The following is a 14,582-nucleotide window of genomic DNA, read 5'->3' on the forward strand; positions in this document are numbered from 1 at the left end:
GATGCCAGGCCTGCTGGTGGCAGATGGGGTACACCTCTCCCAAAAGGGGAGAAGGGTTTAATCACAGGAGCTGGCTGGGCTAATTGACAGGGCTTTAAACTACACTGGAAAGGGGAAAAGGGAAAGACCAGGTTTGCTCAATACAAGCCTGGAACACTTGTGAGAAGATGTGATGTCTCCACTGCTATATGAGGGGAAGTAGGGGACAGTGGGCCATGTGATAAAAAAGATGCAAGTGTCGCTGATGAGCTAGGACTCATAGTAGTGCCTGGGAGAAGCCCCCTACCCCACCAAAAGGCACCCCAGCTGAAGTGTATCTAAGCCAATGCATGGACCATGAGGAACAAGGAAGAGGAGCTCGAAGCTATCATTCAGCAGGAAAACTATGATATCATTGCCCTGATGGAAACATGGTGGGATGAATCCCATACCTGGAGTGCTGTGTTGGATGACTATAGGCACTTCAGAAGGGATAGGCCCAGAAGCAAAGGCAGTAGGGTGGCTCTGTATGTCAGGGAAGGCCTCGACCTTCTTGAGCATGATGATGATGGTGATGATGGTAATGATAGGGTTGAATGTTTGTGGGTAAGAACCAGGGGAAAGGCCAACAAGGCAGATGTCATGATGGGGGTCTGCTATAGACTTGATGAAGTGTTTTATGGGTGTCTGAGTCTCAGAATCACTATCCCATGTTCTTGTGGAGGACTTCAGCTTATCAGATATCTGCTGGAAATACAACACAGCAGGCAAAAAGCACTTCTGGACTTTCTTGGAGTGCGTGGAAGATAACTTCCTAACACACCTGGTGAATGAACCAGTGAGGGATGGCTCACTACTAGACCTGCTGTTTGGGGGAAAGACTAGTAGGAGAGGTAAAGGTTGGTGGCATCCCCTGGGAGGTAGTCCTGAAGTACAAGGAAGTCTAGGAAGGCTGGACATTCTGCAAGATGGAAATCTTCAAGGCACAGGAGCAAGCTGTACCTTTGCACTGAAAAGCAAGCTGGCCAGGCAGAAGACTGGCCTGCCATATTAGCCTGTGTTTATACCAACATTATAGTTTTTACTTCTGTTGCTATAATTATTATTCACTCTTGAGCCAATCATTGTTGCACCAGATGGTGAAAGTGATCATGCTGTGTTTCTGCTTTTCCTTGTCTGAAGGAAGCATCTACAGTGCTTACCAAAAATGTAATCCAGTTGCTACTGAGTCCTTCTGGAGGTTTGACTATGTTATTGAATTACTTCAATGACAGCAAAGTTCCAAAAAAATCTAATTATTTTTTTAATCTGTGTGTACCGTATCATATGAGCCTGCAGCACAGCTGAGTTTGATCTGTAGATGCATTATGGAAACTCAGGTCAGATATCCTGAGTGTACACACACTTGTACAAGGCCTGGCCTTAGTTTCATTAACATATATATCTGTACACGTGCACATTTATTTTTTCTCTCTGCATTTCATTCTGAATCCAGCAAACATGGAGAAAGAACAAAAGAAATTTTTAGTGATTGAAAAATGCTCAGTCTTTTGAGTGGTTTAAATGGATGGACTGCAAAAAAGTTAATTTAACTGTTGTCTAACCTCCTCCCTCAAAACTCACAGAGGATGTATTCAAGTCATTTTCTTACCTCATGGCTGACTGCAAATGGTGCTTTTAGTGCATCATATCAAAGTTGCAAAGCAAACTGGATAGTCTAAAATTCCACATAGATTACTTCCTGACATATGTATGTGGTTACTGTAAGTCTATTTACATAATTCCTGGCATTCCATGTGTATGATGATGTTTTTTGCTGGGAGATGTATTTTCAACTAATGACACACAAGGAGCAATCCCATCTGTATTTGATTATAGCAAGGAAGATGTAGAGGAAACATTTCTTTGCTGTGGGCTGAAGAGTCAGTCACTTTGAGCAGGAGAAGCATAGTCTTCTGTTTCCTTTTAAATCATGATTTTGTACAAAATACAAATATTGGAGGATGCATCTCAACCTCTAAATTAGTGTGCCCAGGACCACTCTATCACACTGAAGCCAAATGGCACAAGACATCCTGATGATACTGTTAAACTTTTTAGTATTCAGGAAGGGGACTATATATGTAGGGTAATTCCTGGATATTTCTGGCTCCTGATGCATGCACAGGAGGTGTAAGGATGAATGATAGCTAGCTCTGATGGCAGCTGTGCTGGGGGTCATTCTAACAAACATTATAGATAACGAAATTTCCAGTGCATGGGAATATTTATTGATACTATTTAATCAGCTGTGCAGATAAAGCCTTGGTGGCTTCTAATACAGCACATACAGCACATACAGCTAGGTAAAAATGTTTCAGACAAAGGATAGAGAATCCAATGGAGAGCCACGAGGATGACTAGGGGACTTGAGCATCTCCCCCATGAAGAGAGACTGAGATCTCTGGGGCTGCTAAGTCTTGAGAAGAGAAGACTGAGAGGGGATCTGATCAATGTTTATAAATATCTGAGGGGTGGGTGTCAAGTGGAGGGGTCCAGGCTCTTTTTGGTGATTCACAGTGATAAGACAAGGAACAACGGGTTCAAACTAGAACATAGAAGATTTCACCTCAACATGAGGAGAAACTTTACAGTGAGGGTGACAGAGCACTGGAACAGGCTCCCCAGGGGGGTTGTGGAGTCTCCTTCTCTGGAGAGTTTCAAAACCCACCTGGATGCATTCCTGTGTGGACTACCCTAAGTGATCCTGCTCTGGAAGGGGGGTTGGACCTGGTGATCTCTTGAGGTCCCTTCCAGCCTCTGATATACTGTGATTGTTAAATTCTGATGGCAATAAATGGCAAGTTGTTTCATGTAAAGAGGTACTACTTGTGGATGAATTAATTTATGCTCCAGGCTGGCTTTTCAGCTGTTAGGTTTTGGGTCCATTTTTTAATATATTTCTCTGGTGTGTACATGTGGCATTTGTCCTTTTCAAAATCTTCTAATAGGACTGGGTTCAAAGTGTGGCTGAATTCTCTCACAAGCGTTGGTGATGCCTTCAACTGAAGCCATGCTATAGCCCATAGATAGACCAGTATCATTTAAAATAAGTAGCTAGCAGGAATACAGAATGTGTTTGCACAAGCTAATCTGGATATGCTTCACAGAATTAACATATTTTTGTGAAAATTAAAATTCAACTTATTTTTATTCTTTATTGAAGCGAATGGGAAAATTATCAAATCTGCAGTGTGTCGGCTTGGCTATGATAAGGGGAGCTTCATGGACAAAATATTTTATATCTGCTGTCCAATTAGGAGCTCCAGGGAGGCTGGCCTGAAGATGCTTTGAAGTTTGTAAATGAGTAATCTCTGCTAGGCTTCCCCTTAGCCTGGAAAGAAGAGTGTGAAGAGTCTTTTGAATGTTTGCACCTTTTGGGAACTGGATGCATTGTAGGTTCTAGAGGGACAGACTGGAGATAACCCTTAGCAGAAAGGGTGATGTAAAGAGAAGAGTGGGACGAGGGAGGCCTGCCATGTTTGCCTCCCCGCATTAGCAGGGGCACATCTCAGAACAGAGGTGTAGTCACTCACTCCTTTTAGAAGAGCTCAGCTTTTACTCTGCCAAACTGACTATGTCCTCTATTCATCACTATGCATTGGTTTTGTTGAAAAAAAGCTAATGATGGCCAGGGCTCTTAGTTGTACTTTGAGATTGTGATTTGCTTTTCAGGCTGTCTTCAGAGCTGCTTAGGGGTAGTTCCTGAATAGCATTTAAAGACAAAATTGATTAAAGCTCTTGTTAAAGAAAATATATATATACTGTACAAATGATTCTGCTTAATTGAGCAAATCCAAGCAGGTATGCATTTTAACCAGTATATTAATATACTGAGTTTTTATATCTCATCTGAGTCAGTCTGAAAAGTAGTAATGGGAACATAAAAATCACTAAGCTCTGCCTCCAGGGACCACAGTTGCATGCTTTGGAACTGTCTATAGGCTTCCCTTGCAGTCAGTATTTTCTGCAATTATGAGTGAAATGAGGGAGTCTTAAAGTGGCAAGTGTGTTTAATAACATTATAATAGCATAGCAATGAATTAAGGATTAATCAAAACTTTTTAAATGCTGAATTCATTTAGTGATTTGTGTTTGGCTTAGTGCTGTATGCCTGTTGATAATAAATTACTTCAAAAATTACACTGCAATTTTCTCTTAATTGCACATGATATACTTCAGGGTGACAGTGAAGATATTAAAGTAAGAGTAACAGATGTGATGTTTGCTAAAGGAGCATCATATCCCATGTATTTTCTTGATCCTGTTATTTATTTGTCTATCTGCAGATGAAGTCTTTACCTTTTAAAGTGAGAAAATCAGCTTCTTTCTATGAAGGTTCTGGTGGGTTTTGATTTGTTGTTGTTTGGGTTTTTTTTTTCCATCCTAGAGGGCTGAACAGGTCATCCTTACCTCATAAATCAGTGAGTGAGTAGTAGTCAAGCATAACCCTTATATATTATGACATTATTGTTTCGGTAGGTTTATTAAGTCTCAGCCTGGCGTTCAGAATTTTAGATGTGCAAAAGCATTTGGTGTCTGAGTCAAAGATGCTTGGAGGTAATAAATGCTTTTGCATACATATCAGTGATCTCTGAAGGGAAATTCTTTCTATCTGTATTCTGCCATGGATACTGTATGTGGCCAGGTAAACTTGATCTTATTCTAGATTTGGGAGATTCTGTTTCCACAGGAACAATTCTTCTAATATGGACTAGGAATGACAATGTGTGCAGAGCTACGTGTTCTATACTCTGACTTGTTACATTGCTGCTGTCACCCTTTTCTCTACCTCCTAAGTGCTCCATGCAGATACTGTCTCTCTTTTGTGCCATAGGATGATACAGAACCTAAAAGAAGCCAGAATTTTTGAGGTTCCTCTAAGAGCAGATACTAATTTTGGAGATCCAGTGACAGGGAGGTACTAAACATGCTTCCCAGCTACTTGTATTGCAGCCTCTTACCCTTTCCCTCAAGAAAAGTGGTGCCTTGGTTAAAGATATTAAAGGAATTGTTTAATTAACTCGTTGCTGAATCAACTTGAATGAGATTTCTTCTAAGACAAGTTGCGTATTTTTACTCAAGAGTAAGTATGACAAATGAGATTTCGAAGAGTTTTCTCCTCCACTTACTTAAGTAAAGGAAGGAAACAAAAAACAACCCCAACATTCATCCCAACCAAGCATTAGAAATGTATTAAAGATGCTCTTTATTTTTCTACCAGTAACTGTTGCCTGTGCATCCTATTTTTCTGATTTATTTCCTTTGTTTGTTTGTAGCAGATAGTACTGTTCTAAAAAAAAACTTTCTACCTTTTGTCAAAATAGCAGAACTATCTGTTTAGTAGCATGCTGGGTGAACAAGTGAACAAATTTTGACTTCATTTAAATGACATGCTTTTCAGCCTTATCCTCATGCATAGGATAAACTTCAGTAGCTGAGCCTTGCTGAATTGAACCATTGCTAATTTTTACCTTTTTTGTAGTGTCCTTAAGGTCCTAAGTAAACTTGGTCATAAACTGACCAGCTTTACTTTAAAATGAACAATGCAAATAAAAATTATATATAGATAGTAGCTACTGTGAGACCTTAAAGGAGAGTTTATTGTAGAAGCAAACTGCCCTTGACAGTCCGTCTGCTTTTCTCATAAAACCTTCTGTAGACTTCTCTGGGTGTGACGGGTGAATGAGTTGGTGAATGTTTCATGTTTGTGTCCTTGCTGCCTGGCTGCCTGTAGTGCTGTCTGGAAGAATAATGTGAGGGGTCACAGTGTTTTGTGTTTTCCCCTCCACTCCCAACCCCTCTTTAGTCTGAGAGAGCAGCGGTTAGCCACGTCTTCAAGTTCTGTCAGGCTTGGTAAACGACTCCAGAGTAGACAGCAAAGGAAGTGCAAAGAAGAGACCTAACTGCAGTCACTTCTAGGTACTTTTCCTTGATTGCTATGCATATCGTTGTTCTTCTTTAATAGGTCTCTGCTTTGTGCTGCATGAAGCTTTCATGTGTCTTTTGTTTCATGGACTACTCTATTCAGTGCAGTCATGTCATGGTAAGCACGGAACTTGACCCTGAACAAGGGACTTGTGTAACCATTCGAAACGGCAATATCAGAAAGAGGAGAAAAGCATATTCTGTCATCTTTTAGGGCACCCAGGAACTGTTTGTCTAGATGATTTAAAGAAGATATTTTTCTAATGGAAACGTTAAGTTCAAATTACTGGGGATTTCTGCATTTCATAGATAAGTTTGTGGGTTTTTTAAACTTGTCTGAAGTGAAACTAAACTCCCAGTTGCATCATACACTTCAGTACTAATGTGTATAGTACTTGTGTTCAAATACTCACAAAAAAAAAAAAAAAAGGACACCTAAATTAACTGTTAACACTCAGTTGTGAGAAGCCTTGGTTATGAAATGCTCTGCCAATCACCCAGTCGTTTCACCCCCTCAGGAACTAATACCTATTCTCTTGTCTTAGAACACATCAATTCACACATTTTATTCATACAAGCTTAACTATTTACTTGCATGTTTTTATTGTAGAAAGGAAAAAGCAAAACTCAAGCTATCATTGTGCAACTGGGTAGTCAAAATAGGACTTTATTCAGACACTTTCAAATATGGGTATAGATTTTCTAATGTTTGGCATTGTTGTTATAAAAGAAAAGCACATTGAGATAAAGTAATTTTTGAGGGAAAAGGGATAAAAGAAAAGTTTTCAACTCCCAAAATCCTTTTATGTGTTATTTTCACTGACTCTTTTGTAACACCATGTGGCAAAAATTGCCCTTGAACACAGAGGTAATATTATTTTATAGCCTTCAAGGGCAAAATGACTTGCAGTAGCAAAATATCTTGCAAAATTAGAAGCATTTGGGGTTTGGAATGTGAATGTGACAGTATAGCAGTGTATTGAGGTAATATTTTGTGGATGAAATGAATAAAGAAATATGTGATTGCATATGGCTGATTAATGAGATGAATGTGGTTTATCTACAAGTGTGTACTTCAATCATGAAAATTTTGAGGTCTTACTCCTTTTTTTCTCTCTGTGCTTTACAGAGAAGGTATTTTAACACCCCAAATGTGCAAAATACCCCAAAATGAGGATTATGTCATATTACATTCAGAGCATTAACTTGAACATTATTCTTGACTTTATGTGGCTAAAAAGTAGAAAATGTTAAGTGCAAGACTTTTATGAAGTATGTTAATGAAACAAATGAGAAGGCTGATAATTTAGAAATAAATAAAATGGCCCTTTTAGTGTAAAGGTTTAGCATTTTCTTCTGCATACATATTTATTATTCAGTATTAATCATTAACTTAGAAGTCTACATGTGCTTTCAAAGTGTATCCTGAGGATTTCTGAATCAAGGAATATGAATACAGGGTGGTTGTGAGTTTTTTGTTTTATTTTAATAATTATAGAAAAAAATGTCAGGGGGGAAGCAAAAAAAGTACCCAGTGTTCAAAGAAGAAAAGAAGAGCAGAGTGTTCACATTTGTCTCAAGTTCTGTTACTATTATTTCAGGATTTTTGGCATGATTCCTTCATGTAATAAATTATTTTGTCTAGTCTGTTTATGTCCTCTGTAATCATAGTATTTGAGCACCAATGGATAAGGACACATGAATAAAATGAAAATAGTTGTAAAGATGCTTCTCACTAGTAGTTTTAGCAACAGTCCAGTAACAGCAGTCATGCTGAGGCACCAAATACTAGTTCTGTAGGTACTAAGGCTTGGGTAGGACTGTGCTGCAGCATGGAGGTTGTGACTGACGTGCACACAGATGTTCCCAGGCTAGTTTTCTGTATCAGGGGATATATATATATATATATATATACATATATCAGGGGCTGCTGAGCTGGAAACACTGGTGATCTGAACTTCACCTCTACTTTAGATTTGTAGGGATGTGATCAGGTTCATGCCTGCCCTATGATTGATACCAGTGCTGACCAATGTAGAGTGCAGCATAGATAAACTCTGAAAATTCAGTGAAATGCTGCCCTTGCCAAGCTGAGCACTGACAAATGGTTTGCAGCAGCATATAAGAAGGAGAAAGCAGCACTTTTTCCTGATCTATTTGTGAGAAGTTCCACAATAACCATAGCCACAGAACTGCATGGCCCTTTCCTTGTGTAAACAAGCCCTGCCCTCTGTTTGGGGAGGGTAAGTGGGCAGCCTTTTGCTATGTTACTGAGACTTTGGCCATAGCATGTTTCAGGTAAGGAACTCCGTTTATTCCACACCTTATGTTTACCTTGTGAATTTTAAGTCCTTTACAGCTTAATTTATGGATATTTAAGGAACAAGGAATGGCAATAATTGTTTTTTTTATTCCAGCTGAAGTGATTTCTCTATTGCTTGTTAGTTGTGTATGTTCATGTAAAGAGACCAAAAAGGTGATGGTGACGGGAACTTGGAATACCCTTACTACACCGAGGGTCATAGGTGATGAAGAGATTAGGATAGAGCCAATTATTAAAAGAGTTCACCTTTAAAAAGGAAAAAAAAATAAAAATTGAGGCAACTTGTTCTATAGAATGTGATTAAACATTTTGGTTCCTAGCTGGTGATGTTTTCAGTCTGAAGTAGTATTCTCTTTCAGTGAACATAAACATTACATTCATTCAGTTCATGGCACACAGAACACTTGTGTGCCCACTTTGTGGCTCATATGAAAGATATTTGACCAGAAACTTGCAGTTCCCCCAATACTTGCCTATAGAAACAAGAACATATTTCAACATTACCCACTTTGAGGAAATTCAGTGAGAATAATAGGAAAATATTTCTAAAAACTTGTATTTGAAGTTATGTGGAATGTTCTCCATGGAAAAAATCTACCATAAACTTGGCATATGCAGACAGGAATACTTTGAGTTTCTGTTGATTCTACTTCATGCACATTTCCTGACTGCAAAAGTATTTTTTGCTTTCCCATATCTTTTAAGGGCATGAGTATTTTAATGATAAGCTGGCTGGCTGCTTATGGCATTCCCTAAAACACTTGGCTCAGCTGCTTCCTAACTCAGGATCAATAACTTCATAGATAATTCAACTAACCACCTCTTGAAGATAGATGCAATTTCTATATACTTTACACTCCCACCATCCCACTCATCCTTTTGACAGCCTCTGCTTATGGTAACCTGATGAATTGAATGTTAATACATCAGTACCAGAATGCCTGGCCTTAGCCAGTGAATGTTTCTATGCAAACAGCTGCACTACAGGTAATGTAACTTCATTGCTTGAAATGCAGGGATTTTATATTTATAAATATAACTAACAACAATGGAAGTATATTTAAAAAAAAGAAATATCAACCTAGAAGTTTCTATGATACCTTGCTTGACTTTATTGTTTCAAAACAATATTTTAGAGACTTCAAAACTAGCATATATCGGTGACATGACCTTTAGATACATTATGGAATTTGTCATTTGTATTAAACCACAAATACATGACTGCCACAAATGCATAACCCTGAACAGCTAAACTGATCTGAAATTTATAATTATTGTTATGAAACATGACATTGCAGCAAAAGATGTTAAGCTGGTATAGAAGATGCAGCCTTCACTTAGAAAAAACTCAGCATTCATGGTTTAATGGTTTTGATCTAATTCAGAACATTTACTGTACTTATTAAATATACTTTAAATTCTTTCTAAATTGTTTTCAGCTTCCCTGGAATAAGTAATATTTTATGTGTTGATGCTTCTAGTGGAAGATAAAGCATATATATTCCTTCTTAAGGCAAGTCATTTGTTCTTCTCTACACAGAATTTAGCTTTGTCGTCTCATGTTGCCCCGAACAAATGTAGTATGCAGATGCAGACTTTTTCTGTTAGAAATTTAGAGGTGTTAATGACAGGGATTATACAAATCCCTAAGGAGGTCATCTGTAAAATGCAGATTATAGTCCTTTTGGTTTTGTTTTGGAAGAGTATACTTATTAACATTTCTATTTGCAAAAGGTTATGAAAGGCCTTTTGACAGATCAAAGAAAGTTTGATGTGCAAAATGCAGTGATAAAAAGTGGTGGAGGCGAAAAATTATTTCTGTGCTGCAGTATGAAAGCTCTCCACTTTCAGTCAGTGATGGCTAATCAGTGACATATCATTTTTATATCTTACAGTGATACCCAAGATTTTAAGGGGAACAAATTTCTTGAATCTGAGATTATTCTTAAAAGGCATTTATATACTTAAAATTTTGTATCCTTCCATAGAGAAATCTGTTGTTTCTAAAGTAACCTGAAACATAGTGAGCTTTTATCAGTGAAGCTACAAGGTTTGTTTACTGTTTTCTAAAAATGGGACACTAGCAGGATAATACTTTCAGTATTTCAGCTGAAGAAAGAGATACTTGGGTTCTCTGTAAAACATTTATTTTAAAACAAATCATAATGTTTAGTATATGGGCCACAATAAAAGACCTGGTAGCTCTTTAGTTGTTATTTTAGTACTTAGAAGAAAAAATGACCCATGAGTCTGAGTATAAATTATCAAGAAATTATGATTTGGAAAACAGTAGGAACATATATTTGATAGGTCAGTATGTGTCTTTATATGTGTAGACAAGCTAGCATTTTTTTATATATATCTGTCCCCAAAAATCCCATTCAGGAATGCATTACCAAATTAAAAGGAAAATGTAAAATCTTTAATAACTGTGCATTCTCATTCATCTACTGCATTTTTTTTAGTAGTGGAACCCTTTTGGATATTGCAGAACACTGAAACTGATGCAAACCTGGTTAGTATAAATTTCCCTATGAATACACAGTAAAACATTCAAATGTAATGTGACTGATAATAACATGATAATTGCATGATTGTGGCAAACTGGTATTTTACTCAAAGTTAAATTTTCATATAGTAATTGGGACATAATCTTTTGCCAGGGACTGGGGAGTGGGTCTGGGGGGAGGGAATCTGTTTTCTCTGTAGCAGCTGTCCTGGTTTGCTCATCACCAATTTATTTTTCTTCCCTTTCAGCTTTCTGTCAAACCATGCTTTTGTTAAATATTAGTAACATAGTAACTTTTAGACACCTTCTTGTGTAAACTGAACTGTTAGCATTATCCTAATGGATTTAATTTGAAGCAGTTGAAAAGTTTTTAATTATAAGCAACTTTAATGCAAGTGTTGGCAGGTTTTTAATAAACTTGTGAGTAATGTGTAATAAAATATCCTTGTGATTCTTGATATCACACATATTAAAGGAAAACAATGTGTTAAATAAAAATCAGATTAACTACTTTTAAAAAACCTTTCTTCTATATTGTATTATAAAATTAATAGATATCCACTGAGTGCTTATGTTATAACCCTGTTATTGCTGGACTGACTTGTGGCAAATTGTGTGCAGACAAGGACTCCTGAAAGCAGCTCAAGGGCTAAACACAATTGCTATGCTTGGTGAAACAAGAAGTGGAGGGGAGGGGAAAACATGACTGTGATACTATCTTTTTCTTCCCTACATATTTTCCTTATTTTATATCTTCACTTAAGCCAGTGACCAGGGATTTTCCTATAGACGTCTTTGGTGGCATACACATTAGGACTAAGCATTTAAACAGTAAAATTAATTGCAATGTAATATGAGCTGCCTAGCTCAGTCTTCTCTAAGTTTTGGGCTCTATGTAGGAGTTTGTTTTTTCCCTTTTTTAAAACTTCATCAGCTGTTGCTTTCTCCATAGTGAATGGTTCCAACTGTTCATATATTAAGAATATAACTTTTCCATCCATTGGGGCTTGGTAGCATTTAAGTTGTGACAGCTAAACTTCATAATTTTCTCCTTATTATGGATGAACTGCTTCTTTAAGGAGTTAATTTAACCAGTGTGGACATGATAGTGTAATATTTTCAAACTGCATTGCCAATTACTCCATGAAATTCCTTTTATTAATGGAAATATTTTTCTTAGTAATGGAGAAAAGAAAGCAAGCTAGTAACTCAGAGTATGATAATTTAGGCTAGTAAAAGTGAATTTAATTAAAAAGGTAGTGTCACTGAGATACCTAGCTTGAAATACAGATAGGACTAAACTCAACTATTCTTTCATGTGGGGGAATTTTTGCTTACCCTCATGTTTTAGAAATGATGGGTAGGTCTCTACAGTCCCACTCTCCCTTCCTGCAGTGGGTAGCAGATGTTCCTGCACTGAAGAGGCTCAACAGCATGTTAACAATTCCCCTTTTGCTTACTAGTTTGATTGGGAATCCTTTTGGGACAGCTGATTTGTCAGAGGGCATGGTTTCCTGTAATAGAAATGGAAGGAGTCTTTTATTGAAATCAAAGCCTTACTTCATTTGTAATTATGAAACTGTATGCTGGATATTTGTGGTGGCAGGGCATGAGCTCTTAGAATGCAGTAGGGAGGGGAAGAAGGATTGTTTGCTGTTTGATTAAGAACCTCCCCACCTCCCATCTATTTTAAAATATTCTTCTCAAAATGTGGAAGGCTGCAAACAAATGACCTATTTGTTTGAGAGCTAATGTTTTATAAATAGTTGTAGATGTTATATGTGACCTTGAGTCTGAGTTGTTTTTGCACTCCTACAGCCACATTATTTCTAAAAAATGTAACATTTCGATTTGTCCTTTAAATGCCAGCACCATTGGCAGCATCATTTGCCGAAACTCTGAGAGCTTAAATCAACACAGAAAGCTGAAATTAGGTTCTCATTTGATAATTGGGCACTGTACTGGTGTGTCTGCCTTTGCACTACATATAGGTGGTGAAACACAAGGATATACAGCAACATTGGACAGTATAGTGTACTTTCAGTATTGGTTTCAGCTGATCTAAAGGTATTTCCCATGGATGGAGTGGTGAGTTGACCTTGGCTGGCTGCCTGGTGCCCACTCAGTCACTCAGTTCTGCTCTACAAGAGCAAACTCAGGAGTGTTTCATGCACAGGCAGTCATGTCACTGATAGGGAAGGGCTTATTCTCTATCCTGCAGTGTCATCAGTTCCCAGTCATGTGGCCCTGGTATTCTCTAGTGATGACCAAAGTCATTACTACACTGTTGGTAAATCACTTCAACTTGGTGTAATTTCAACTTGTCAGACAACCTCACTGGTGGAAAACCAGCTGAAGAGAACAAGCAGTTGTGCCCAGCATGATGTATCATTGTTGGTTGTATTTGACCAGTGGCAGTGGTCTGCACTGATGCCAATGGATGTTGTCCCCAGTGGCTTTCTTATTTGTCTCCAGAACCAGGGAAAAGCAGAAGCACAGAAGAACTAGTTTTTGCCTGGATTAGTTCTTGATCTGAGTGAGGTCATGGCTTTGTGAGTGGTGGTGCCTGCACGGGCCAGGGGGCCTTGCACTGTCTAGTGGCAGCTCAGAACTGGAGCATTCCTGCCTGCAGCAAGGGCTGCTCCCACAGGTCCTTCTGTATCTACATGTGAGGCAACCGTTCTCCATGTAGGAAATTTTACATCTAGAGAATCTGGGGATGACATTTGAGTCTTGTTCTGTGTGCATTGCTAAGAGATAGCAGTGATTTATTTTTTTACAATGTTTATCTTGTGTGGTGGTGCTGAGCAGCTTCTGAAGGTGTTGCATGCACTCATTGAACATTTCTCCACTAAATCACAGATTTTTAATTCTAAATACGCCTTCTGGAAGATCAGAAGACTTCACAAATGCATTTAAAAGGGTTAATCCTGTTTTTCTTGCATAGATAATGCTGGGTTAGGACTTTAAAGAATTCTTGCTGCTATCAGGCTGTGTGCTTGCATAGATATAATCTGTTTGCATGTGTTTGGCCTGAAAGAACATCTCAGTTGTCACTACAATGTGTTACTCTGTTATAAGCACATAATTATTTTAGAACTGAATATAAGGTTCATGTGGAATTCTAATCAAAGTGACTTGCAGATATTTCCTTGTGGTTGCAGTGTGAAATATACACAGGCACCCATGTAGAAGCTTTTCTTCTTTATATATTAATCCAGATTGCCATTAACATGAACAGAAGTTCAACTGAGGTCTGCTTTGGAGGAGGTTCAATTTTAGAAGGAGAGTGCAAACCTGCAGTGGCAATGCTTTTCTTTCTTTGCATGATGGCTGGATTGCTTTTGTCTTTCAACACCGAATCCTGGTGTCAGAGCCATAAAATTTGCCTAGAGTAAGAGTTACTATTCTTATTTCATATAAAATGATATGTGTGTTGAAGTGGTGGAGCAGTCCTGTTAATGCAGGCTTCTGAAAATGATTTGTTTATAATGTACTCAAAGAGTGCTGTATGTTTAAATAGTTAGACTCTAGTTAAAAAAAAAAAAAAGCCCCAAGAAAATTATATATATATATATGTGTGTGTGTGTGTGTGTGTGTGTGTATATTTTTTTTAAACAGTATCTGCAATGTGATGGATTTTTCTATGATAACACTTTGGAGACCAAGATTGTGATTTGTTTGAAGTTTATTGGTCGTAGTGAAAACTCTGTGAAAGTCATCTGTGTTTGCCAAGTTAATTTTTCAGGAATACGAAGATCAAACTTTACAAGTTTAAATATTTAGCATTGAGGCTGAAAGATA

General features: G+C 37.8%; 1 protein-coding gene across 1 annotated transcript in view; it reads left to right on the forward strand.

Moving 5' to 3' along the window:
* The first annotated feature begins 336 nt into the window (after positions 1-336).
* SEMA5A (semaphorin 5A) overlaps positions 337-14,582 on the forward strand; it is a 281,365-nt gene continuing 267,119 nt past the window's right edge. Inside the window, exon 1 of the mRNA XM_054381978.1 lies at positions 337-585. Coding sequence (XP_054237953.1) covers positions 337-585 — 249 coding nt within the window. The remainder of the gene's footprint in view (positions 586-14,582) is intronic.

Source organism: Indicator indicator, chromosome 6 (genome assembly GCF_027791375.1).
Source record: "Indicator indicator isolate 239-I01 chromosome 6, UM_Iind_1.1, whole genome shotgun sequence".
NCBI classification, from domain to species: domain Eukaryota; kingdom Metazoa; phylum Chordata; class Aves; order Piciformes; family Indicatoridae; genus Indicator; species Indicator indicator.